Source organism: Melozone crissalis, unplaced genomic scaffold, assembly GCF_028551555.1.
Source record: "Melozone crissalis strain CALT ecotype California unplaced genomic scaffold, PUWL_Pcris_2 ptg000038l_1, whole genome shotgun sequence".
Classification (NCBI taxonomy): domain Eukaryota; kingdom Metazoa; phylum Chordata; class Aves; order Passeriformes; family Passerellidae; genus Melozone; species Melozone crissalis.
Window position 1 is genome coordinate 7,531,323 of NW_026535816.1, and position 23,727 is coordinate 7,555,049.

Genomic DNA, 23,727 nt, shown 5'->3' on the forward strand with positions numbered 1-23,727 from the left:
CCTCACACCAGAGCCATTCATCTAAGGGGGCACTCGAACCACGCAGCCGTGCTGAGCAAGGCAGAAAAGACAAACTGAGAACCCCAGCACACCCCAGCACCTGCGGCGCGGAGACCCCGAATACAAATGCAAAAGCTGGGACATAGAAATATCTTTTCTCCAACGGAGAGAGACAAAAGGTGAGCAGTGTTCATACAGCAGGGGGGAAAAGGTTTGCTTTCCAAGGGGAACCCTGGCAATACACACACGGCTTTCCAAGAGGAAACCCAGCCATACACGGCATTCCAAGAGGAAACCCAGCCATACACGGCATTCCAAGAGGAAACCCAGCCATACACGGCATTCCAAGGGGAAACCCAGCCATACACGGCATTCCAAGAGGAAACCCAGCCATACACGGCATTCCAAGGGGAAAACTTGGCAATGCACACACAGCTTTCCAAGGGGAACCCTGATAGCACAAACGGCTTTCCAAAGGGAACCCAGCCACACCTGGCTTTCCAAGGGGAACCCAGTAGCACACACGGCTTTCCAAAGGGAAAACTTTACAGCACACGCAGCTTTCCAAGGGGAACCCTGGCAATACACACACGGCATTCCAAGGGGAACCCTGCCGCACACACAGCGGCTTTCCAAAGGGAAACCCCCGAAACACACCCGGCTTTCCCAGCCCAAAACCAGCAGCACACACGGCTTTCCAAGGGGAGAACCCTGGCAATACACACACGGCTTTCCCAGAGGAACCCAGCAGCACACCAGCTTTCCAAGGGGAACCCAGGCTTTAGAAGGGGAAGACCCTGGTAATACACACACAGCTTCTTAAGGGGAAGACCCTGGCAATACACACACAGCTTTCCAAGGGGCAGACCCTGGCAATACACGGCTTTCCAAGGGAAACCAGCCGCACACACGGCTTTCCTTCCAACGGGAACCCAGCAGCACACTCGTTTTTCCCAAGCACACCCGGCTTTCCCAGCCCAAAGCCAGCACCCTCCCCGTGGCAGCGCCAATCGCCCCGGCCATGTGCCGCTGGGAGAGCTCCCGGAGCGGCTCCGCAGGGCTGCCCGCAGCGAGGGCAGCGCGGCTCCTCCGCCAGCTCCAGCCGGGATCCCCGACCTGCCTGCCCCGTCCTCCTGCCCCTCCCGCCCCCCCCCGCGATCCCGGGATGAGGGGAGGAAGGAGCAGCCGCGGGGTTACGGGAGGGCAGGCAGGGCCTGGCAAAGGGGTCCCAGTCCCGCTCCCACCAACCTAGCACACAGTCCAGGGAGGGCAGCCCGCTGGAGAGCAGCAGCTGCCCGTGGCGCACCGAGGGCCGAGTGCCCGGCAGCGCGGGCGGCCGCGGGCCGGCCCCGGGCCTGCGCTGGAAGCTGGTGCGGGCCCGCTCCCCGCCGGCCGCCGCCATGTCGGGGCCGGGCACGCCGGGCCGGCGCTCCGCCAATGGGGGAGCGGCTCTGGGAGCCGCCGGCCAATGGGAGCACGCGGTGTTGGCACGTGCGGAGCCGGCGGAGGGCTGCGGGGCCCGGCGGCGAACGGGGAGGTGAGAGCGGCACCGGGGGGAAGCGGGGCCGAGGGCACACCGGGGCACACCGGGGCCTTGCCGGGGCCGAGGGCACACCGGGGCACACCGGGGCTGGCAGCGGGCACGGAGCGGCGCGGGGAGTGCGGTTCGGGTGCCGTGCAGGGACGCTCCGCTTGTCCCGTGCCTGCAGGGCCGGGGTCGCACAGGCTCGCCTGGAGCGGCATCAGCCCCCTCGGAAAGAGTCTGAAAGGGAAAAGTGTTTATAAAATGTATTTTCTTACCATAATGTGAGTATACTTGGGTCGCTGCTTGGTTGTGCATAGGCACAGACCTGTGTAGGCGTCTGGTTTAATGCCTTCCCTTGGCAGCAAGAGCTTGTGTCGGCGTGCACCAAGATGTGTGGTGGGAAAAGTTAAAGGACATTAAAATGCTTTGACAAGTTCTAGTTTGGTTTGTCAGTCAACGCTCTGTGTTCTGGTGCTCTGAAAGCAAGGGAAGCCCTGTCAGTGGATAGAACAGCCACTACCAAAAGTATTTTTATGTTTGTTTTTCATGTCGGTGATTCAGGTGCATCCAAGCTGCCAGAAGGCTCTTGTATAAAATATAAAAACCAAGCTTTAATACTGTAATCCCTCATTCTCAGTCTTTAATTCCAGTGAATCGTGTGTACTGTCATTCTGAGCCAACTTTCTGAACACCTGTGGTTCTTGAGTTGCTTTTTAATTGAGGGGAAAAAATCCTTGTGTTAAATATGAGCAGCATGAAAGAGCTGCAATATGTGGGCAGTCCCGGACCTCAGAGTTTTCCCTTCACACCCAATTCAAATTCAGGAGCATGAAACTTCAGCATCTTGTGGCCCTGGCTGGGGAAAGGATGTTCTTTTTGCTGCTGGCCAAGCTCCCACACGTGCTGGGCAGGAGACAAATCAAGATCTTTTATCAGGAGTATCAAGAGGTTGTCTTAAGGTTTTGTATGTTCTGCTAAGCTGTGAAATACTGGATAATACTTAATTTTAAGTAGAGATTATTGTTTAGTGAAAGTTAGAAGTGTCTGTCTGTAGAGGAGAAGATCAAAGGAGACTGGAAACCATGGCAAGAAATAAACAAAGCTGTTTAATTTCACTTCTGTAATATGTGACCAGCGAGGTGTGAATATCTGGAATAGGAAATGCCAACAAAATAAAGACCCAAAGCACAATCCACAATTCTTTTAAAAGGGTTTGGGCCTCTGTTTCTGTCAGTGGTGTGAATTCTGTGTGACTGAAGAGGAGGCTGAAACTTTGGGAGAGTTCTCCACTTTCAGAGATCACAGTAAATCTGCCTTTTCTTGCTGTCCTGTGCTCCTGGAGCCCAAATCCTTGAACATTTCAGCTGTGTGTGACACAGCAGTTGCAGGGTAACTGTGAGATCTTTGTTACAGAAGCTCCTGACCCAGGGATAAGGATATCTCTGATAAGTCAGTGCTTACCTGTCAGAAAGGTAAGCAGTGATAAGAGAAAGAAGATCCAGTGATAAACTGCACCTACTCACTCTCTGGGATGGTTTTTTCCCATTCCAAGCAGTACATCTTCTTTTCTTCATTAACACAAAGTATTTCCTTGCTTTATTGTTTCTTTTAATTAAAATACACTATTGTGGGTTAACTTGACATAGATCCAGGGCTGAGCCCTCTCTTTTGTTCTTTCATTACTACTTGCCTGCCATGTAAGGGTTTGTTATAATTTTTAACCTCATTTTCCTACAGGCCAATTAAAAGTGGAGGCTAAATAATTCCTTCTCTTTTTTTTTTTTTTCCTTTTTTTTCTCTTTCCTATTGGAAAGTGAACACACATAATGAAAGTATTTTGCAAATGGGAACTCTTGTGCCATGCCCCTCCCATTTTTAGTGTTTCTTGGATAAATTGCACATTTCCTGCCAATCCTCACTGGTCAGGAGCTGATCCAGTGGCTGAGGGTTGCAAAAGAGGAAATCTCACTCCCTGCTCCTGCTCTGTTTCCAATCCAGCAAATTGTGGTGCTGGTCAGTTCCCTCCTTGGGCTGGCTGAGCTCACTAAACTGATTTAGAGCCATCAACTGATTTTCTCAATAATTTTCTTTTGTGCCATCCTGTGAGCTGGTGCTGCATGCAGGAGGGCAGCCCAACCTCCCAGAACTTTGTAGTTATTTCAGAATAAAAATTGGATTTTTACATTTAAAAAAATGGGGTTTTAATCGAGTGATATTTTTGTTACAATTTTTTTGTAGATATCCTTCCAAATATAGAGAAATGGTGTCTTACATGGTAACAGCATGAGAGACTGTTTCATAGATAACAAAAATAATGAAGTAGATACAAGTTTTTCAGTATGAGAACTGAACTTTTAAAATATAGCAGTAGTTCTGTTGGTGGTGTTCATTTTTCCCCAGTCACATTTGAACCTGATGGGTGCAGTTAAAGTCCTACTGATTTAGAAAGTGGGTGGAAATAAGCTATTTTTCAAATAGTAACATTTTATTACAGTGCATGTGTGCTTATGGAAATACTGCTTACAACATCTGACTTTACCTGTATTTCAGACAAATTTCAGAGAAAGAACTCATTTAATGCAAGTTTAATTTCAGATTTTTTTAGTTGATTATTTTTAAATCAACGGTGTTTCATTTTCAGCAATAACAATATTTTTTTTCACCCTTTTTGAACCATACTGAAGGTTTGCTTATATTCACATGTCCAGTTTTGAAAAGGTGAATTTTCAGTGGCTGTAGAAGATTCCACTAGGATTTGGTGTCTGGCAGAAAGCAAGACCTCAGCAATTGTGATTGTAGACATTTCCCTGACATTATGAGATAAATCCTAGAGCTCCTGCTCTAGGGGTGGGATGGAAATGCAGAGAGACTGAGGAACATGGAAGTGATTTCCAGTGCTCAGGAAGTGTCTTAGGAAGTTATTTCTTGTCAGCTGAGCTATGGCAATGGACAGGGGTCCTGCTTAGCTCATTGGAGAATGGAGAGGTTTAAACATTTTTGGTCTATTTTGGGGTGTCTGAAACTGTAGAATAATGAACTTTCCTTCCTCACAGCTCACATGTTGCAAGTAGAGCTGGTCAAATGGGGATGTCAGTTTAACTGCAAATCCTAACTGTGCTCTGGAGAAATCGAGCTCTCTGTTTTCCTCTTGCTGGTCCAGTTCAGCTACTTGCAGATTCTAAGATGGATTAAGAGGATTTGGGATGAAAATTCCCTTAGAAAAAAAAATAAAATTGAGGGAATACAATGGAAAATGAGAGAGCAGTCAGAACATTTGGGGAAAGGTTATGCTTGGAATTTGATCTGCAAGTATGTTTGACATTTCTCTTCCCAAAGTGTAGCCTACAGACTTGGGGAAAATCCTGGTGTCCCCAGAACAGCAGCCCTTGAAGTGCTTCAGCTTTTCTATTTTCCACATTCTGTGCTGCTTTAGTGTGTGGGTCTGGGCTTCACATTCAGGGATGGTGAGCTCTGTGCACAGAGCAGGGAGACAAAACAATTCCTGCTCCAGCTGGACACCAAGGACAAATGATCCCAATCTCAGCCCCAGAGCACAAACACCGTGGGCTGCAGAGAGAAAAACAAGCAGGGTGGGACTGCCTGGGCTAAAGCTGGAATGGGACAATGAACTTCAAGGTGCAAATGGAGCAGAACTGATCCCAGGGAGAGAGCCCGGGAGCGCTCGTGCATTTTGGGGCCATTTTGGTTGATCTTGGGTGCAGCCCTGGCTGGGCTCTGGTGCTGCCCAAGGTGGATGCATGGAGGAGATGCTTTGAATCAATCCCTGCTTTATTCTGTAGCTCTGTCCAGCCCCTGCTCTAGGGCAGCCTGCACAAGGGATCAGCTTTGGTGACCACGAAGGGACAGAAGGTGTCAATAGGAAGAGCACACTTGTCCTGGCCTCTCTTCACCACCTGGGTTGCCCATGCAGGCTCACAGGGCGAGTGAACACCAGCAGCACTGTGTGGGGAGGTTCCTCACCAGCAGGGTGTTACTGCTGATGGATGTCTTTACTTTCTGACGTCTTTACTTTCAAATCAATGGTTTTGCTGGATTTTAGTTGTGCTGCAGAAGATTTGTGTATGTTCTTGTCTTTGAACAAAATGCTGTTCATTTTGGAATGATAAATAAATAAATAAAACACCAGCCCATTTTATTTCAAATTAATTTCATTTATATATGTCTACCAGACCAGCTTTCAGTGATATTTTTCTGCTGGATTTACGTGTGGGATAGAGAACCAGAAAAGCACATCCCAGTAGCTGTTGTAACTCATAATCTTATTAGAGTTTGCAGTTCCATGGCCAGGCTGCTTCTCTCATCAGTCGTGGAATGTGCTGGTTTTAGACTGCACTGATTAAAGTTTTACAGGCACCAAATCAGATTAGGCAGCGAGTCACCTGCCCAGCCCTGCGAGCCACGCCCTGCTGAGCTCCTGCTGGCAGCTGAAACAAGGTAGTTTGCTTTGGAGATGTTCTTAAGTACCTAACAGCATGGGTCGTGGATTATGGCTGCAAAGAAGATGGCTTCATTTTCCTGATCTTTGAACTAGCTGCAATGGGATAAATTTGAAAGTGCAGGATCTTCAGCCATGAGCCAACAACTGGAAAGAATGTTTAATCCTGGAAGCTCTGACACCAAAAGATCTGGGTTTTTTTCAGTGTGAGAAAGCTTAAAGACTGATTATTCAGTCAGTCTGTGGCAAGTGAAATAACTATCTGGAGGGTTTAGGACTTGCTAGTTTTATGATATTATATAAAACATAACATTTTATTCAGATGTTACCCAGACTCATCCTTGTGGGTATCCTGAGCAACAGGGAAAAAAATTTAAACCCGTGTCAAATTGAAACAGCTCTTTTAAAATAGAAGTAAATTAGGAGACATGAGTTAAAGTAGCATGTGCTGAAGACAAGAAGTTATTTTAAAAATTATTTTATGGTTCTGTAATTTCACAACTGTGCAGCATAATATTACTGAAACCTGCAGAACAATAATCTTGAAAATGAATTGTGAGTTTAATTTAGTGTCTTAGTAAGCATCGCACAGATCAGTGCTGTATTTAATAGAGATTATTTTCCTTGTATTTCTCACAAACATGGAAGGAACCTCAGGTTTCTGGTACTGGCCAATGATGTTTTGTGGGTATTGTCTCCCATAGATATTCCAGACAGGAATGCCAGCTTGAAATTTCAGCTCCCACTGACTTTCTCAGCACTCTGGCCATCCCCAGAGTGAGGCATGGGCCAGGGTGTCCTGCAGTAAATAATTCTGTAGACATGTGTATTGCTTGCTCTTCAAAAAATTTGACTAGAATGGTAAAATAATTCAGTCACTGAGGAGCAGAGGAAGAAAATTTTGGCCTTTAAGTACTCAAGAAGTAAAATTGAGATTTTTCAGTGTGAGTTGTAAAGTTGGGTATAAGACAAGCAAGCAATCTAGTAAAACTCATTGTAAAGCCAGATTCACAACTGGTTACTTAGGGAAACTTAAATTGTTTCAAATAATGATTAGGAATAATGTTTTGGTGAAATAATAGAATAAAATAATGAATACCTGGCATTTTTTTGTAGCCAGGCTGTATTTTAGCAAATCCTCATTATTCTTTATCTCAGTGGATTCAGCTTCCATCCCCTCCACTGAGCCTGCCAATTCCATGCCAAAAGTTCTTTGTGGGATCCCCATTTCAGGAGCATCTATCTGAGAGCAGAGCTGCCATTTTTTTCCAGTTTCCCCCCCTCCCTTGTACTGAACTGCATTTTTTGTGAGATAATATATGTAAAAGGACTAAAAATGAATTCACATTTTAAACTGTAGATACTGAAACAGATTGAGGGAAACCAAAATGTTATCAAGGTCCTAGAAATAACAATCCTGTAAGTGGTTACTGCAGAATAACTCAGTGTATTGTGAGTGGGACACACAATATTACTGAAACCTGCAGAACAATAATCTTGGATATGAATTGGGAGTTTAATTTAGTTGTGGGTGCTGCTGGAAATGTGAGCTCCACTAATTGTTTCAAAGTCCTGGCTTGGTTTTGTGTGGAAAGAATAGAATGTCTTATTTCATTGCAATGAGGGGGTAATTCATGTGAAGTTTTAGCCCTAAGGTTTATTAGAAAACCTGTGTCTCTTCAGTAGCCATGTTTTCAATATTTCTGTGATTGAAAATATTTCTGTGATTGTGACAGTGTCCCTAGCAGAGGGAGAAAGGTAATGGAGCTTTTTTTTACACCCTGCTTTTATATTTCTGTGGAAACTGTTGCACATTCTTGGAGCCTCATGTTTCCACCTTCTCTCACTTGTGCTTCCGCTGGTCCCAGAAGTGTGAAGCACTGTTTGATCTTGGTGGTCTCATGCTATTGCCAAGCCACAGTGAATTTTTAGTAGAATTTTTAACATTTCTAGCAGGAATAGCATCAATTTTCTTAGCATGCACAAAGTATCTGTATGACCAGTCACTGATTTTCCTTTTAGAAAATCAATGTATTATGGAAGAAAGGGCAAGCCGTGTTCTGTACTTTTGGAACAAACCAGATGAGCAAATGTAGATTAAATAAAATCTTAGCACTTATTAAAAACCTGAAAAGTTTTTAAGAAGGCAATCCAGGGAGACAGTACTAATGAAGTTATGCAGTGATTGTTTCTGTACTGCTTTTCTGTTTCACAAGTACTTGTGTCCTCATTTGAAACTCCTGTTTGGGCTGGGTGTCTGTGGTAAAATGAGCCATGCAGGCCCTGCTTGGGGATGTGTTTGGTGCAGTTTGTGGGGCTGGAGTGTGCTCTGCACCTCAGCTTAGGATCATTTACTAAATTGGAGAAAGGCACCTCTGCTTATTTGATTCACTAACCAGTCAGTTTTCACATTTATTATTGTGTCAGCTGTATCTTTTATTTTAAAGCATCAAATTAAATAATAGCTTATTCTGGCTTCCTATTTTAGTTCATGCATTTAAAACCTGCAAGTCAGATAAAAAGATAGTTTCAGAATAAATTCAGTATATTATTTATGAGTGGAGCAACACATTAGCATGGAGTTCACAATAGATCATATCGCTTTTATTCCATCTTACAAGCTTAGCAGCACAAACAGAATAATCAACATATTATTTGGCTGTCATCTGCTGAACAGAAAGCAGAGATCACAAGGAGGTTTTCCCTAGCTGCAGTGATGGCCTTTTTGTTCCAAGCCCCCATCTGGGAGGGCCATGGTGTGTTATCATATGGAACGCGGGCTTTGCTGTAATCTGCTTAGCTGCACTGCAGTTTGAATCTTTATTCCATGTTTGTGTAATTTATAATTTTAATGAGACCGTGCCTCTTGTGGGCTTTGAAATATATTAAAAGCTCTTTTGTGCATATGCTTTTGTTCTTGCTTAATAGGCTCAGTGTATTTAAAACTGATGAATTTTTATTCATGGATTTGGATGTCTGGGGATTAACTTAGATTGAATATCATTGCACTCATCTCTTGATGTTTGGAACTTTTTTATACTTGTATCTCTGAGTGGAGAACACCTTACAGAACTTGTGTTTTACGCATAAAACAGCTCAGAAATAACTAATAAAATTGTATTGAGCAATGAGCAAAAATACTGATTACAGTTTATTTTTACTGCATAAACTCTCCTGAAGTACCAGTTTGCTCTGAAAAAAATCCTTGAGTCCGTGAACATGTGTGTATTTAGAACTTTGTAGCTAAAAAGCGGTTTGGAAAAGCACTCAACATTTTTTGCAGAATAACAGCAGTGATAAGCACTTGATTTGCATTTTTCTTCTATTCAGGTAACTTCAAAATGTAAATACTGAGCGCTCTCTTGTCTGACTGTGTTGCCTTTCTCCTGTTTTTAACACATTTTTTAATGCAGAGTGTACATAAGCTGTTTCATTGGAAGGTGATGCTCATATCTGGGGAGTATTGATAAACATACAGAAGGATTCACTGCTGTTTTCTGACAGTGCTAAAACTGGGCTTTTTTTTTGCCTTTGTATTTTTAAGATGTTTAATGGTTTGTTTATTTGTTTGATTTACTATTTGTTTAAAGATTTGATACTTTGTGACTTCTGTGTTTTTAAACTACTCCGGAGCACTCTTCAATGATGCCATTCTGTCTGAGACCAGCGCTGGCAATAAAATGGAGACAATTGTGGATTTTCTAAATAGCCTTGGTGGTGATGTACTGAAATGTGGAGGGGTTTGGGTTTTTGTTTGTGGTGTTTTTGTTGGGTTGCCTGGTTTTTACCACAAACCAGCCTCTTTGTAATGACAAAATATTTTAAGTAAACAGCCTTCTGAGTTCTCAGTGCACAGGGGAGTTATTCATCCCTCTTCTCTTCACTGATTTGAGCACTATTTCCAAATCATATTTCCACAAGATGTGTCAGCTGGGAAGTGCAGGGGACGTGTGAGCCATGGGCAGCTTCGGCTTTTGTAGGGTTGCAGATTTCTAGTGCCTAATGTGAAAATGAGGCTTGTAACACTTTGTCTTACAAAACTGAAATGAATGTTCAATGTTTATACGGCTGTGTCTCAAGGAAGTGAATGTATTGAAATTGAAGACAAACACACGTAGTTATTTCGCCATTGTGGCGTGGGCACAGCCCATTTTTCTCAGTTACCAGGAAAGTGATTGGTGTCTGCCAGACCTTTGGTGTTTGTCCTGGCTTTGACCTTGTTGCAGAAGATGTAAAATGAATATTTTGGCATCCCTCAGAGGCCCGTGTATGACCATGCCTGTGCTCAGCTCTCTGGATTTCACTGTTCAGCAAAGAGCTGCAGCTTTGGACAAGCTTTGGAATGCATCTGGCCATTAAAGCAGCGTTTTAGTCAGGGTTGTGCAAGTGTTAGGAGTTGCTTCCCAAAGGTAAATAGAACCAGTGAGAACTACCTGAAATCCGTGTTGGGAAATTGCTCATTCTTGTCTGTAGTCTCTGGTTATTTAACACCAGCCAATTGTGTTATGTTTACAGGATTAAACTCCTTGTCAGCTTGAGATCAGCAGCTGAAGGAGCTCTTGTTGGAGACAAACTGCCAGTGCCTAGTAGAGATAATGTGTAAAAATGTAATCTCTTGCAGAATATCACCAAGCTTGCTCACGTTTGCCAGACCAAGTCCAGTGTTTCTTCCAGAGTAAAGCAACAGCTGGAAATGAAAAGCAATTCTTCTGATCTCCAGCACAGAGGGACCTTTTGAAAATGGTTCTTTGTTTTGCTTTAGATGTGTTCAGAATCCTCAGATTGAAATTAGAATATTTAAAGCATTTTGTATATTTGTATATTCATATATATATATATTTAAAACATATTGTATATCTAATATGGGAAGCATCCAAATAAACAAGATATACACCCTTTGCTCTTCTAGCACATGTGACATCAGTTTCATGCAGAAGTTTTAAAATAATAGTTTAATATAAATAACTGTTCAAACATAAGTATTTAAATGGCCTAGTCAATGTGCAATTTTTTCTTTGGTTTGGGTTTTTGGATTGTTTTTTAAAGTAATCTCAGAGTAATTCTGTGGGAAAGAGATGTTGCAAGTTATGTGTAGAGAAAGGTGTCTGGTTAGAAGTGGAGAATGTTGGGAGAAGAGTTTCTGTTGTGGAAGGAAAAACTGATAATCTCTCACTACTTATTCAATGAAATTCCAGAATTGGGAAACATGATATAAAGCAAATGCGACCGGAGGTGTTTTATGAAAGTGAAAAATCTGTTTAGTGCCAAGTGCAGTGATTTGTTTAGTCACACTTTCAGTACCTGCAACTTTGATTTTCCTGTATTTAAAAATTTATCGCCACGTCTAAAATTGTCTTACACAATGCCATTGGTCTTCTGGAAATGGTAAAGCTGCTCATTGATTTTCTAATTTTACTATATAGACAATAATTGTAATCCAAGATTACAGCAAACAAGATGTTAATTTCTAGACAACCTACGTACATTTCCCTCAGAGCGCGGGTGCTACAGAAGCAAAGAGTACAAAGAGAATCCCATTTGTGCTATCCTCACAGGAGCTGTCAATAAAAGATGTAATAGGGGATTTAGGAATCTGGAAATGGCCAACTAATTTATGTGAATCTATTTTATTTCAGCTAGAAAGCCCAAGCTCTGTTTCGTCTGCACTGCATATTGCAGAGCACAGGCTGTCTATAGAAAACCAGGCGGCTGCATATGGATAGTCCCTTGATATCATTCACTTGCTGTGTAATCTTATTATGCAAAGTTCTAATCTTCACCTAGAATGAATGCCTCTGGGTCAGAATATAGTCATATCAGGGTTTTTGAGGTCATGTTTTGTGATCCTTAGCTTATTCTTCTAAGTAGAGCTGGGATTTAAAGAGTATTCCCCAGACACTGGCAGAGATAGACAGCAAAACCTGCTGCCTTTTTGGAAGACAAGACCAACATGAGGTCCCTGGTAGGATTAAACTTGATTTGTAGCTGTAGGATTTTTTAACAGATGTATTATTGGACAGGGAATAGGGGGCCACCAGCACAGCGAAATTGGATCACAATTGGCATTCTCAGGGAGTCCGCTGGCTGCTAAAACAGCAGCTGCATGTGGATTTGACTTCTTTCAGGTGAAGCGACTTCCAGTCATTTGGAAAGGATGGGATGAAAAGGAACCTTGGTGATAATTTTGATGTCTGCAAGATTTAGTACCAATGTAATGGGATTATCGGTAACACCTTCGCCTCAGCAAAAGCCACCTGGCGCTATAACTGGCAGCAACTGAGAACTAATCCTTTCCCATCTCTTGGATGTCATTCATGAGGCTCAAAGTGGTTTCTACCCTGCTAGCTGTGATTAATTTTATAAACAAACAAACAAAAACCCAGTGATGAAAGCACGGGCTGTGGGAGGAAGAGGGAACAGAAGATACTTGTAATTACGTTTTGCATTTTATTTGCTGTGTATTTTACAACTATACGCTTGTGGTAAAATAATGAAATTGTGTTTTCTGTGAGAAATATGGATGTGTGTGTGACCTTTTTTAACCAATGTCGATTTTGGTAGAAATTTTTCAGCTACCTGCTACATTATATTAGGTAGTACCTGGAGGTAATTAGGTTTTAGGCCGTTCTGCAATAAGGATGTTTATACTGCAGAGACATTCAGTTTTCAAGGGGCCTGTGACTTAAATAATTTGTTTATTGTGCTTAATGGTCTTATGTTTGATCTGGTGGAGTTGCCTGCTGATGGTACTTTGTATTAAAATTGTGTGGTGTGGAAAACTGTTTACTTCCTTGTGATCAACAATATGACATTGTTTCAAAAATAGAATGATATGAAGTTCTCAGAGGAAACAATTATATTTTAACAATGATACTTTTTAACAATTGTAATTTAATGATGCTCAAGTTAATTTTTTCTCTGTGTGGCTTTTTTTTTTTAAATAAACTAGTTTGGTCTGGTGTTTTTTTTACTAAACTTGCTACAACCAATTATTAACTAGAAGTCATTACTTAAAATGACATGGAAACTTTTAGGATTTTGGTTATTTGGAATGAATATTAGATGCCTTAATGTTTAAATCACCCTCCCATCCTCAGGAGGTACCTTGCTGGGGTCAGACTGTATAATCCAGGTATATATGTGTCTTCATTTCAAATTAACTTTCTTGAGTAGTAGTCAAAAGCTTTTATATAAAGCTAAGAATTTTTTTATTGTTATCATAAAATCTGATAAGCTTGAGCATTTAAAAAAATCCTTTGTACTACATTTATAAGAAGGGATTGGTGAAATCTATGTCTCAGGCGTTAAGAATTTATTTTAAGAGAACTGGGAACAAAACTTGAGAGCTCTTCACTCCTGTTCTGTCCTTGTGGTTGCTTTTTTCCCCTGGCAGCTCTGGCAGCAGGCAAAGCTCACTCTGAGCCCTGGGTGTCCCTGAGTAGCTCCCAAATCTACTCGCAAGCATCCCAAGGAAACACATGTCCAGGGTAACTATCCCTAGGTTTGTGTCACCCCAAATCCAAAAGGAAACTGCTTACAATCACTTTGAAACCTGTTTTCTGACATGTATTGCAGTTGTTTGGAGTTTCATAATAAAAATCTGTTAGTGCCAACCTGACAGCTGGTGGCATGGGAGGCTTGCACATTCTTTTGATGTTGTTACTGTTTATTTGTCCCAGTTTGATCTGTGTACTCTGGGCACTGTAATGCATTGTTTGCTTACCTGCAATACCCACAGGTGCCTAAATTCTCTGCAATCTTAATATGTTAATGTCACTATAGGGCACGAAATAACACCACGTGCACATGCTGCTTTGTTCAAGGTAAAAAGAGACTTTTTAATTTCTGATTCCAACGTTTATAGATTTCCAAAAGTGACAGTGGAGTGGAGGGTGAAAGTGCCACCTCTTCAATGACACTGGACAAGCCAACAGTCCATCAAATTTCTCCTCCTCCATAAAAGAATGCAAAACAATAAGTTATTTACAGAAAATGTGTGAGAAAGTTCATTACAAGAATGTAAACATCAGAAGGCTTAGAAAATCTTAAAAAATCAGGGCAACAGTTAATGTGTTAATATAAGGTTTCTGAATAGCATGGGGCAAAAATAGTGGGTACTTGTGCAGTATTTTTCTTTCTTCCTGAACTGAGAAGCAATGTGAGGCTCCTTTCCAGCAGGTGCTGTTAAGAACTATTGATGATGGACTTCTCTCAGATAGTTGTGCATCCACCTGCTTCTGCAACTCAGATTCATCTGCTGTGCCTCCACCTTCCTTTTGTCCCCTGTGTCACAGCTCTGGGCTCTCAGTGTGTCTGGCCTAAGATAAGGCATTGGTTGGTGCACTGGATTGAGAAGAGCCAGGCACTTGTGTGCCTCACCAGGATGGATTCTGCTGAAAGTGCATTCCCCTTCCAGGGGAGCTGTTCCAGTTCCAGTTCCTGCATCTGCCAGTGACACAATTCAAGACTTTTCTGTTTGCCATTGTATTTTGGGTCATTACTGTGCAAATGGTCAGATAGTGAATGATGAATCACAGCTTGGTTTAAGCTGTTCTAGTGCAGAGAAGTTTATGTAGATAAAAAAGGACCTCTCTTTTGGACCTTGTTAGAGAATATTTGCTCCCAATAATGGTTGTCTTTGGAATGTAGTCAGGCAAAACTCCCATTAAATTCTAGTGAGAGCTGTGAAAATAAATCCATGCACTTTCAAATTCCTTCATTTCATGAGTGAAATGTAGAAGAAAATGTCTCTATTTAATTTTGAAATGGGCATATTTTACACAGCATTTTTCCTTTTCTTCTTTTCAACATAGTGTATTTGCTCAGCAAACTCTATTGTCCCATCTTGGTAAAAGAGGGAAATCTTGCAGTGGTTTTAGTTCATGATAAGGCAACATTGAGTTTAAGGGGAACAGGTTTTTTTGCTTCAATTACTTCATTATGTTTGTTTTCCACTTCCTTAAGCGTAACCACCAAATTGTGGTACGGGAATACTTTATTTAGATTAGCATTGTAGGAATTGGATCTCCCAATCAGAGTTGGACTTGAATACTTGGGGAAGGGGGTCAGAAAATGTTTACAGGCTGATGTCCTGCAGAAATTATGGCACTGTGCTGCAGCTGAGAACAGAAGACCTGATGCCTCATTTCTCTATGCACCTCTTCAAGTCTGTCTGATTATTTGTTGGTATCATTCCACTGTTGGGTTTTTTTTAATCTTGCCCACCTGTTACACACTAGAGATGGGTTTGTAAATGTAGGATTGCTTGTTCTCCAACGAATGATCCTCTTGTGTTTTGCTGCAGAGCTGCTGGGCACCGTAGCACTGTAGGATGCTTCGCAATGCCCTAGGAAAAGCCTGCCGGTTTCTGGGCTACACGGTGCAGTATGGCTGCATAGCACACTGTGCCTTCGAGTACCTTGGAGGGATTGTTGTGGTAACTCTTCTTTTTCGTGACATTTAAAAGGAGATAAAACTGTAGTACTGACGGTTTTCTGTGTGATGATGCCAGTATTTCAGGTTTTGTCATTTAACACAATTTATGGGAAGGGGCTCCAGCCTTTGTGAAGGTTATTTGTACTTTGTGTTCTGATGTGTTATTGCTCGAGGTATCACTGAAGTAAATGGGAAACTCTGATTAAGCCTTTTGCACAGAGTCCATCCTTTAAGAAACTCTGGAGTCAGTGATAGGAAATGCCTTTGTTTCACACTCTGGCCAAATTTTTGGGTGTTTTATGCTCCCTGCCCCTCCTCCCCAAGTCCTTAACCTGGCAGATACTGCTGCTGGGCATGGGGGAGTCTGGCTGTGAGCTGCTCCTGCAGCTTCCGTGATGGTTCTGTGTCACAAAGAAGAGAAAAGGGGTAAGCTGGTAGGGCTTTGAGCACTGCTCCTAAAAATTTCCTGGAGATGCAGTGCTGAAGGGAATCAATCAGGACCTTATAGCACCTAGTGCAGTTGAGGACCAACCTCAAGGAAATATAGAACTGTAACAGAGTTAGAGGTGTGTTGCAAGGCTTTGCAAGGGTTCTTCAGGGTGAGAGAGATAGACGAGAGTTTTGACTCTATGATCAGAAGGCTGGATTTATTATTTTATGATATATAATACATTAAGACTATACTAAAAAGGAATAGAGAGAAAAGTTTATAAGCTGCTAAGCTAAGAATACAAAAAGGAATGAATACTAACGGAGCTCTCTCTGATGTGTCTCAGAGAAAGCTTGTCTTTGATTGGCCCTTAATTGTACACAAGTAACATGGGCCAATCCCAGGTGCACCTGTTGCATTCCACAGCAGCAAATAACTATTGCTTACATTCTTCTTCTGGGGCCTCAGCTTCCCAGAGGAAGGAAAAATTCTAAAGAAAAGATTTTTCACAAAAGATGTCTGTGACAGAGGTGCTCTGGGGGCTCCCCTCAGCTTTGAAATGCATCACACATTCCATGGAGGAGCTCACTTTGAGTTCTCTACATTCCACCTTCTCTAATTTATTAGCATATCATTTAAATGTAAGTTTATTTTAGAAAGAAGCAGTTTGAAACAGTAATTTTTTTCTCCTTTCCTTTTCATTTGCAGTGCTCTGGACCTTCCATGGAACCAACCATTCAGAACTCTGATGTTGTCTTTTCAGAGAACCTCAGCCGCCACTTTTACTGCATCCAAAAGTATGCTGCTCTCTTGGGAACACATCTGACATTCCTTCTGCCAGGGCTTGCCAGTAACCACCTTCTGCCCTTGATTTTTAGTGTATTTTTCTGCTTCTAACTTGTAATTTTTCATTGTGTCTAAAGGATCTTAAAGTTACCAACAGCCCAATGAACAACTTGTCAAAATTCAGTTTGGATTTAGTCTGTTGTCACTGTTGCAGCTTTGTCCAAAAAATAGAAAAAAATCCTTTTTTTCCTCCCCTGAATAATTCTAATGAGTGAATGTAACTTCTTCCCTAAGCAGTTTGGTCTTGAAAACCAGCTACGGGTATTACTGGTCTCAGGTTGTAGTCTTAAATGTTTTATAAATGATCTCAATAACAAAAATTCACTCAACTTTTAAAACTCTGTGAAATTACACTTGAGTAAAACTGAAGAAACCAAAATTGTACACAAGAATTTTCAGCACAACGGACTATCTTTAAAGGGTGTGAATATTTTTGGAGTAGATACATGGTTGCTTATGTACTCAGTTAGTTTGTAACTAGAGTTTTTCTGTTTGTTTTTTTTTTCCTCTCAGAGGAGATATTGTAATTGTGAAAAGCCCAAATGACCCCAAATCAAATATCTGTAAAAGAGTAATTGGCTTGGAAGGGGATAAAGTCTGCACAAGCAACCCTTCAGATTTCCTTAAGAGTCACAGCTATGTAAGTATTGGAGTTTCTTCCTGTGTAAATTAATGATTACTTAAGTAGGCCTGCTGGTCTGTAAAGGATTTGCAATAGTTGAGGATAATAATAAATCATAAATTATAAATTAATTATTATTCTTGATTATCTACAGTAAAATGTTGTACTTTTAGACTGTTTGTGCCAAGCTGTCTTCCTCTGCCTTTTGTTTCTGTAGGAACTGTAGACAGATAATATTTCTGCTGTGCCCTTTGGAAGAATACTCTGAAATTCTCTGCATAAAGTTCAGTACAAAAGAGAGGTGCAGGTGTTGGTGTTCAGGCAAAACTGTTCCTGCATTTTAAACACTAAGAAGTGAATATTTGACTCTGCAATAGCTTTGCAGATTTTTCTTTCAAAATTATACTTTAGTGTATCTCTATTTCAATGTAGCAATATTTTAATGTTCCTCAGTATGGTTGGAAAAGTAGAAATTTTCCTAACTTGGCCAAAAAGTCAGGTGATGCAATGAAAAGGGAAAAATAATCTCAATGTTCATTTGTCCTTATGCAGATAGACTTCACAGAAGTTTGGGAAGATCAGTGACAAAATGTTTTTTAGCAACTTTTTTTAGGCCATCATGAGAAAAATCCTCAGGAATGATGATCAGAGAAGAATGTAGGTTTTTTCTTGTCCTAGAAGTGTGTTTGACTGTTACCTCCATTCAGCACTTGTGGAGCCATCAGATATTCCCAGGTGTCTTGAATCTTTAAACACAGCTGTGATTTTGCCCTTTCATATCCACTCCATCCTCAGAATAAGAAGAATGAGCATGTGGCCAAAGTCCTGTGCTGAGAAGGTGGAGAATTTTATGGAACACTCCTTGCAGGCAGCTCCAGTTTGTGACACACAGATCCTGTAAGAATTTAGCTTCCATAAAGGCAGCCTCCTTCACCAGGGAGTCTCCAGCTAGCATTGCTTCATTTGTAGTGAGCAGCTGAAGTGGAGTTTGGCATTACTTAAAGCAAAAATTCTTGTTTAGCACCAGGAAGTAAGGACATGAGTCACACCCTGCTCTGAGGGTTTGAATTTGTTCCTTTCACTGCAGTGTTGAGGTAGCACACTATTGGAATATGAATCCCAGTATTACCAGTTAGATTGTGCCTGGGCCAGTCTGACCCTCACTGCTGGGCCAAAGGCAGCAACTGTGGTGTAATCACCCCAGAGATACCTTGGCTTGCTGGTGGTTGCAGCTGGGCACTGAACAAGTCCAGGCTTGCCAGGAACTCCGTTTACCTCAGGAGGAAGAGCTTCTGGCGATGGTGAAGAGAAAAGGAGATGGATTCTGCTGGAGGGTTTAATCCAGAGGTTTATTCCATGGTTACAGAGGTCTGAACGTGGGCAACTGCTCCAACAGAACACTGACCGCATGGCCTGATTCCTTTTTAAGCTCCCGGGGCAGGGGGAGGGGAGGTACAGGTGAGCCACCAACCAGGAGAGAGGGGCAGGGTCTCAGGGGGGGATGACACCCAGACAGGCCAATGACCCCTGGGTCTGAGGGGCATCCTTTGAACCTGACCAACCACAGACGCCTTGCTGGAATGGTAAGCCTGATTGACAGGACTCACTCAGCAAGGGGGCGAGGGGGAAGAGGTATAGGCACCCCTGGGAGGTGACCTGGAAGTCTAAAATGGGACATTACAGCACACTGCAACAGCACACCTTGGGCACCTGCCTGTAACCTGCACTGCTGCTGTCATGCCAGAGCCCCTGGAGCTGCTGTTCTTAGGTTCTTAGACTTTGCTCACTTGTGGGCATAAAGAAGCAGCTCATTCTCTGTTACATTTTGAAGGAGAGGAGAAAACATTTAGTTTTTCCACAAATCAAATTGTGTTAACCTACCAAAACCCCCAAAGAACACCAAGCCACCTTTCTCACCAAGTTAAAGGAATCCTTTAGCTCTGGTGGACCTCATGATTGTCATGGAATACACATTTCCCAGAGGACACCAACCTGAACTCTGTGTACACTGACAGAAGACACAAACTGCATTTCTCTGAGCATCTTTTTCCTCACTTGTCTTAGTCTTGAAAAGGAAGTTCAGGAAAGATTTGTACTTAAAACAGGATATCGGCTTTTCTGGAAACGCTGAAGTGACCAAGTGAATATTCAGCAGAACAATTTCTGCCCTAGTGCAGGGTTTCTTGTCTCCAGTTTTAATCCAAAATATGAGGAGAAGGAGCAGATGGGGAATGCAGAGTCCATTTCCTGTTTTCATAAAGGCTAATGTGTGGAAATACAGAGAAGGGACAAGCTTTTGTAATTCTTACACCATAAATTGTATCTAGGAGTAGAAATTATCTAAATGGAAGTGCTCTTGTGCCTGATACCTGTTTTCCTTCTACCTTTAGCGCTTGGTAAAGAGGTAGATCTTAACATCTGTTCAGGAGAGACTTCCTTTACAGAAGGGTAAATTCTCAACATGGATATCTGTACTTTATGTTCATAACTGAGGCTGGATTACTCACCAAGTAAATTGTTGGGGAGGGGAAACATGCCATGTATTTATGTTTAGGCAATTGCCTCATCAGATTCCTTTTAGTGAATGCACTTTTAACTCAAACACAGAATTCCTCACAGCAAATAATAACGGCAGCAGATGTACAGAGAACTGGATGTTTTGTTGATACTTGCCTGAGGTGGATTTTGGAAAAACAAGATTGTCCAAGCTGAGGAAAGGCCTGGGCTGTGGTTCCAGCTGGCCAGGAGTGCTGCTGGGGGGGTCTCTGTGCCAGGGGAAGGTGCCACTCCTTAGGTGAGCAAAGCCTGAAAAGTGTCATGAGTTTTGCACTCTATCTTTGGCTACTGACTGCCTTTTTTCAGACAGGAAATCTGAGTGGTGTGTGAATGCTGTGACTCCAAAGTGTGTAAGGTCAGAGCAGTCTTTGTTTTTATTACAGTGAGCTGCTCAGCTTTCCTTGAGGGCTTATCTCCTATTTTGGGAAGTTTCTGTCAGTCATGTCTGCAGACTTAGACAGTAAATGGGAATATCAGATGCCAGCAATATTGCCAAATTGGGCAGCTCAGACCCCTGCCTCAGTCTGTGCTGCTGGTTGCCAACCGGTGGATAGGTTTTCTGAGCTAGCCAGTTCCTGGAAGTGGCAGAGTAATGGCCATACAGTGGGAAAACTATCTGTAAGCACCTGCTTCAGATTTGCCCCAAAAGGAGAATCCTTAGGAATTGTTCTTAGTCTGTATTGACTGTGTCATTGGTAGTGTTGGCATATTTTACAGCATTGAAGTTTGGGATTTCTGTGCTTAGAAGCATTGTCACACACAATTCTTACCCTGAAGCCTGAGAGAATGCTAAAATCAGATCCTATTGAGGTGCTGGTTCATTCATGAATATACTCAGGATGCCTTTATGTGTATGGAGAACTCTGTTTACAATTTGCTCTCTGTAAAATTACACAGATGAGATACATTATTGCTGCAAACAACCAAGGAGATACCTGGAGATTAAAAAAAATCCAAGCACAACAAACCAACCTTCCAAGCTATAATGAAAAGAAACAAACAAACAAAAAAAATCATACATGAGCTGAATAAGTTGTTCTGAAAAGAGGTATTTCAGCTGAGCAGAAATGCACAGCAGCAGTGGCAGTTAAAATACTCTTGCTGCTCTATTTAACTGAAGGAACACATCATAAGAGAAAATTATTTATGTCAGAGTGCACTAAAGCTAAAGCTGTATCAGAAAGCTGTCTTTGATGGAGTTGGATTGCAGGCTGATGGAACTAATGCCACATATAAAACTGAGTGTATAAATTAGGCCTGTGCTGAAATTACAGTGTAAGTACATACTATTGGATGTACTTAAACTGTACATCCAATACTATGTACTATTAGTATTACTATGTACTATGTACTACATAAATACTATGTACTATTAAGTACATACTATTTTTCTGTAGAACAATAATTAGGGAAATCTTCCCATTTACATGAAAGTATAATGAAATTCCTTTTTTAAATAGGCTGCTATGGTACTAAAAAGTTAGGAAAAGGTAGTTTTCCTTTTTTTTATATCTGATATGGAATGTGAGCATCAGGATGGCAGTTTTGCAGGGCTCTTCTTTGGTTTTGTGCTAAATGTACATTTACAAATAGAAACAAGTGTATTTGCTGTAATAAACATTTAAGAATGCATAATGTATTTTTTCTCTAACAGAGGCAATGTAGTATGAACCCAGAAGTTAAAAAGGTAAAGCACTAATGCTGTGTTCAGAGCTAGTTTCACTTTTTAAGAGATATCCTATTTTATTCATTTAACTATATGTGGTATGAACCCAGAAGTTAAAAAGGTAAAGCACTAATGCTGTATTCAGAACTAGTTTCACTTATTAAGAGATATCCTATTTTATTCATTTAACTATACAGCGATTAATGAGGATTAATAAGGAAATTAATCACAGTAAACCCCTGAAATGATCCTAAAAAAAACCCTACAGCTTCAAGGTTATTTTTCATATTTAAGCTTTTATTTCCTGTTTAAAAAACTCTTAATACAGGTTTATAATTCAGTATAATACAAAGTATCTTATTGCTCTGTTTGAATTTGCTTTAATGCCATTTACTTTAGCTTTAATTTCTTTACGTACCATATGTTCTTGTGCTGCAGCTCCTATTTACAGTGTGAAAAAGTGAGGGCTAAACCATCAGAATCAAACAGCTTATATGTCATAAACCACCAATATGCTGAGCCTTTGAGGCACTTAAACAAAAGTAGTCCCTAATAATGTCACTTAATAGAGGCAGAGTCTGTAAATAAGGAACTGCCCCGGTGATAAAAAGCTGAGATACAAATCCATATCTCAGCAACACCGTGCTGGTGATCAATCAGCTCCCACTAATGCTCCAGCCTGGCTGCTGGGCCAGTGTTTGCCTTGTGCTGCAGCAAAATGAGCCTTGCCACGGAGATGGCACCTCCTCATCCTGTGGGAGCTCCAGAGCCAACAGAATTCCCAAGATAATGCACCTTGCTGTGTTTGCACAGTGCTGGGAACTCTTCAGCAGCTCTTGGCTAATGCAAGCCAAGCAAGTGAGAATGTAATGTGGGCACTAAGGATAACATGATGTCAAAGCAAATGACACAGGATTGGAATCACAGGGTTTCAATACACCCTGCAAGACATTGAAAAGTGGTTTGGTATTTCAGAGCACTCAGTACTGTTGGATAGTCATTTTAAGGTATCCTAAATAGCAATTAAAAATAAACCTAATGAAAACACCACTTCTTTTCCCTTTGCTCTAAGTATCTTAATGTTTACACTCATGGTTTAGTAGTTCACTGAGTAAGTTTCAGCAGATGCTGATATGGAAAATGAGTAAGGGGTTTTCTTGCTCCTCCTTAGCTCTGAGTGTTCTAGAGGCTCAAGAGAAAGTCATGCCATAATTCTAACCAGCAGCTGTGCTGAATGTCTATGGGAGAGGAGAGCTCCTTTGGCATATTTGTTGGATTGCAGATGGCTCTGTATCCCACTACAGAGGGTTTGTGACTGATGCTTACCTTGAGTTTTCTGAGAAGTCGTTTTAAATCAAAATTCCGATCTGTTAAAACAAAATTGTTCAAGAGAAAAGAAACACAAAGGATTTTGTCAGTCTAATTCCCAATATTTCCAGGATTTCTTCTGCTCAAGTGGCTTGGCCTTCGTACCTTTGCAGTTTTGGTTTGGTGATACTTCAAGGACATAGAAGCAGCCACATTTTATGATTCTGTTATCCCTCTTCTCAAAGTTCAGTAACAACTTCTGGGAAGCTGCTCAGGATGGTGAAACCATCCCAACTACTTGGGACTCAACTGGAGCTTTTGAGCCCAGGTTTTAGTCTGGGTTTACCAGCTGTGCAGGAGAGATCCAGGTCCATGCTGATGGAGCTGGCAGACAGGATTCCTTAGCCCTGGTAATATTATTTATCAGCCCCTGCTCTCCCAGGCTGAACTGCAGACCTGTGAGCACAGGGTCAGAATACTGCTGTCAGAAAGGTCTCTGCAAACTGTTCAGTAATCTTTGATGGATTTGTAATCAATATTTTCTTCTAAAAATCTAAGGCTAATAAGAGTCTGGACTGGTCAATCACAGGCATATTCTGAATTTTTGTTTAGGAGTTTCTAAATGTAGCTAGGAGATTTGGGTCTGGATGTTTTGGCCTAAGAACATGAAGCAGTTAGTTTTAATTTTAACAGATAATAGTTTTAGAAAAGGAAAGATGACTTATAATTTAAATTTAGGGTTGCAGCTAGAGGTTTTAGAGAACAGATACATAGCTTTTCCAGCTAATTGAGGCCTGTGTATTTAACAAAATGATCTAGATCTCAGCATTAAATATTTTCAGCAGTAAACAATGCATGCAAGTATTTGAATTATTCAACACAG

At 41.6% G+C, this 23,727-nt stretch overlaps 2 protein-coding genes across 2 annotated transcripts in view; one reads left to right on the forward strand and one right to left on the reverse strand.

The window, feature by feature from the left end:
• The window catches only part of ELP4 (elongator acetyltransferase complex subunit 4), a 146,606-nt gene extending 145,204 nt beyond the window's left edge, over nt 1-1,402 (reverse strand). The window contains exon 1 of the mRNA XM_054283655.1: nt 1,249-1,402. Within this exon, the coding sequence (XP_054139630.1) occupies nt 1,249-1,402 (154 nt within the window). The remainder of the gene's footprint in view (nt 1-1,248) is intronic.
• A 61-nt stretch (nt 1,403-1,463) lies between these two features.
• IMMP1L (inner mitochondrial membrane peptidase subunit 1) overlaps nt 1,464-23,727 on the forward strand; it is a 33,195-nt gene continuing 10,931 nt past the window's right edge. Inside the window, exons 1-4 of the mRNA XM_054283616.1 lie at nt 1,464-1,537; nt 15,286-15,417; nt 16,555-16,643; nt 17,206-17,332. Coding sequence (XP_054139591.1) covers nt 15,313-15,417; nt 16,555-16,643; nt 17,206-17,332 — 321 coding nt within the window. The 5' untranslated portion in view covers nt 1,464-1,537; nt 15,286-15,312. The remainder of the gene's footprint in view (nt 1,538-15,285; nt 15,418-16,554; nt 16,644-17,205; nt 17,333-23,727) is intronic.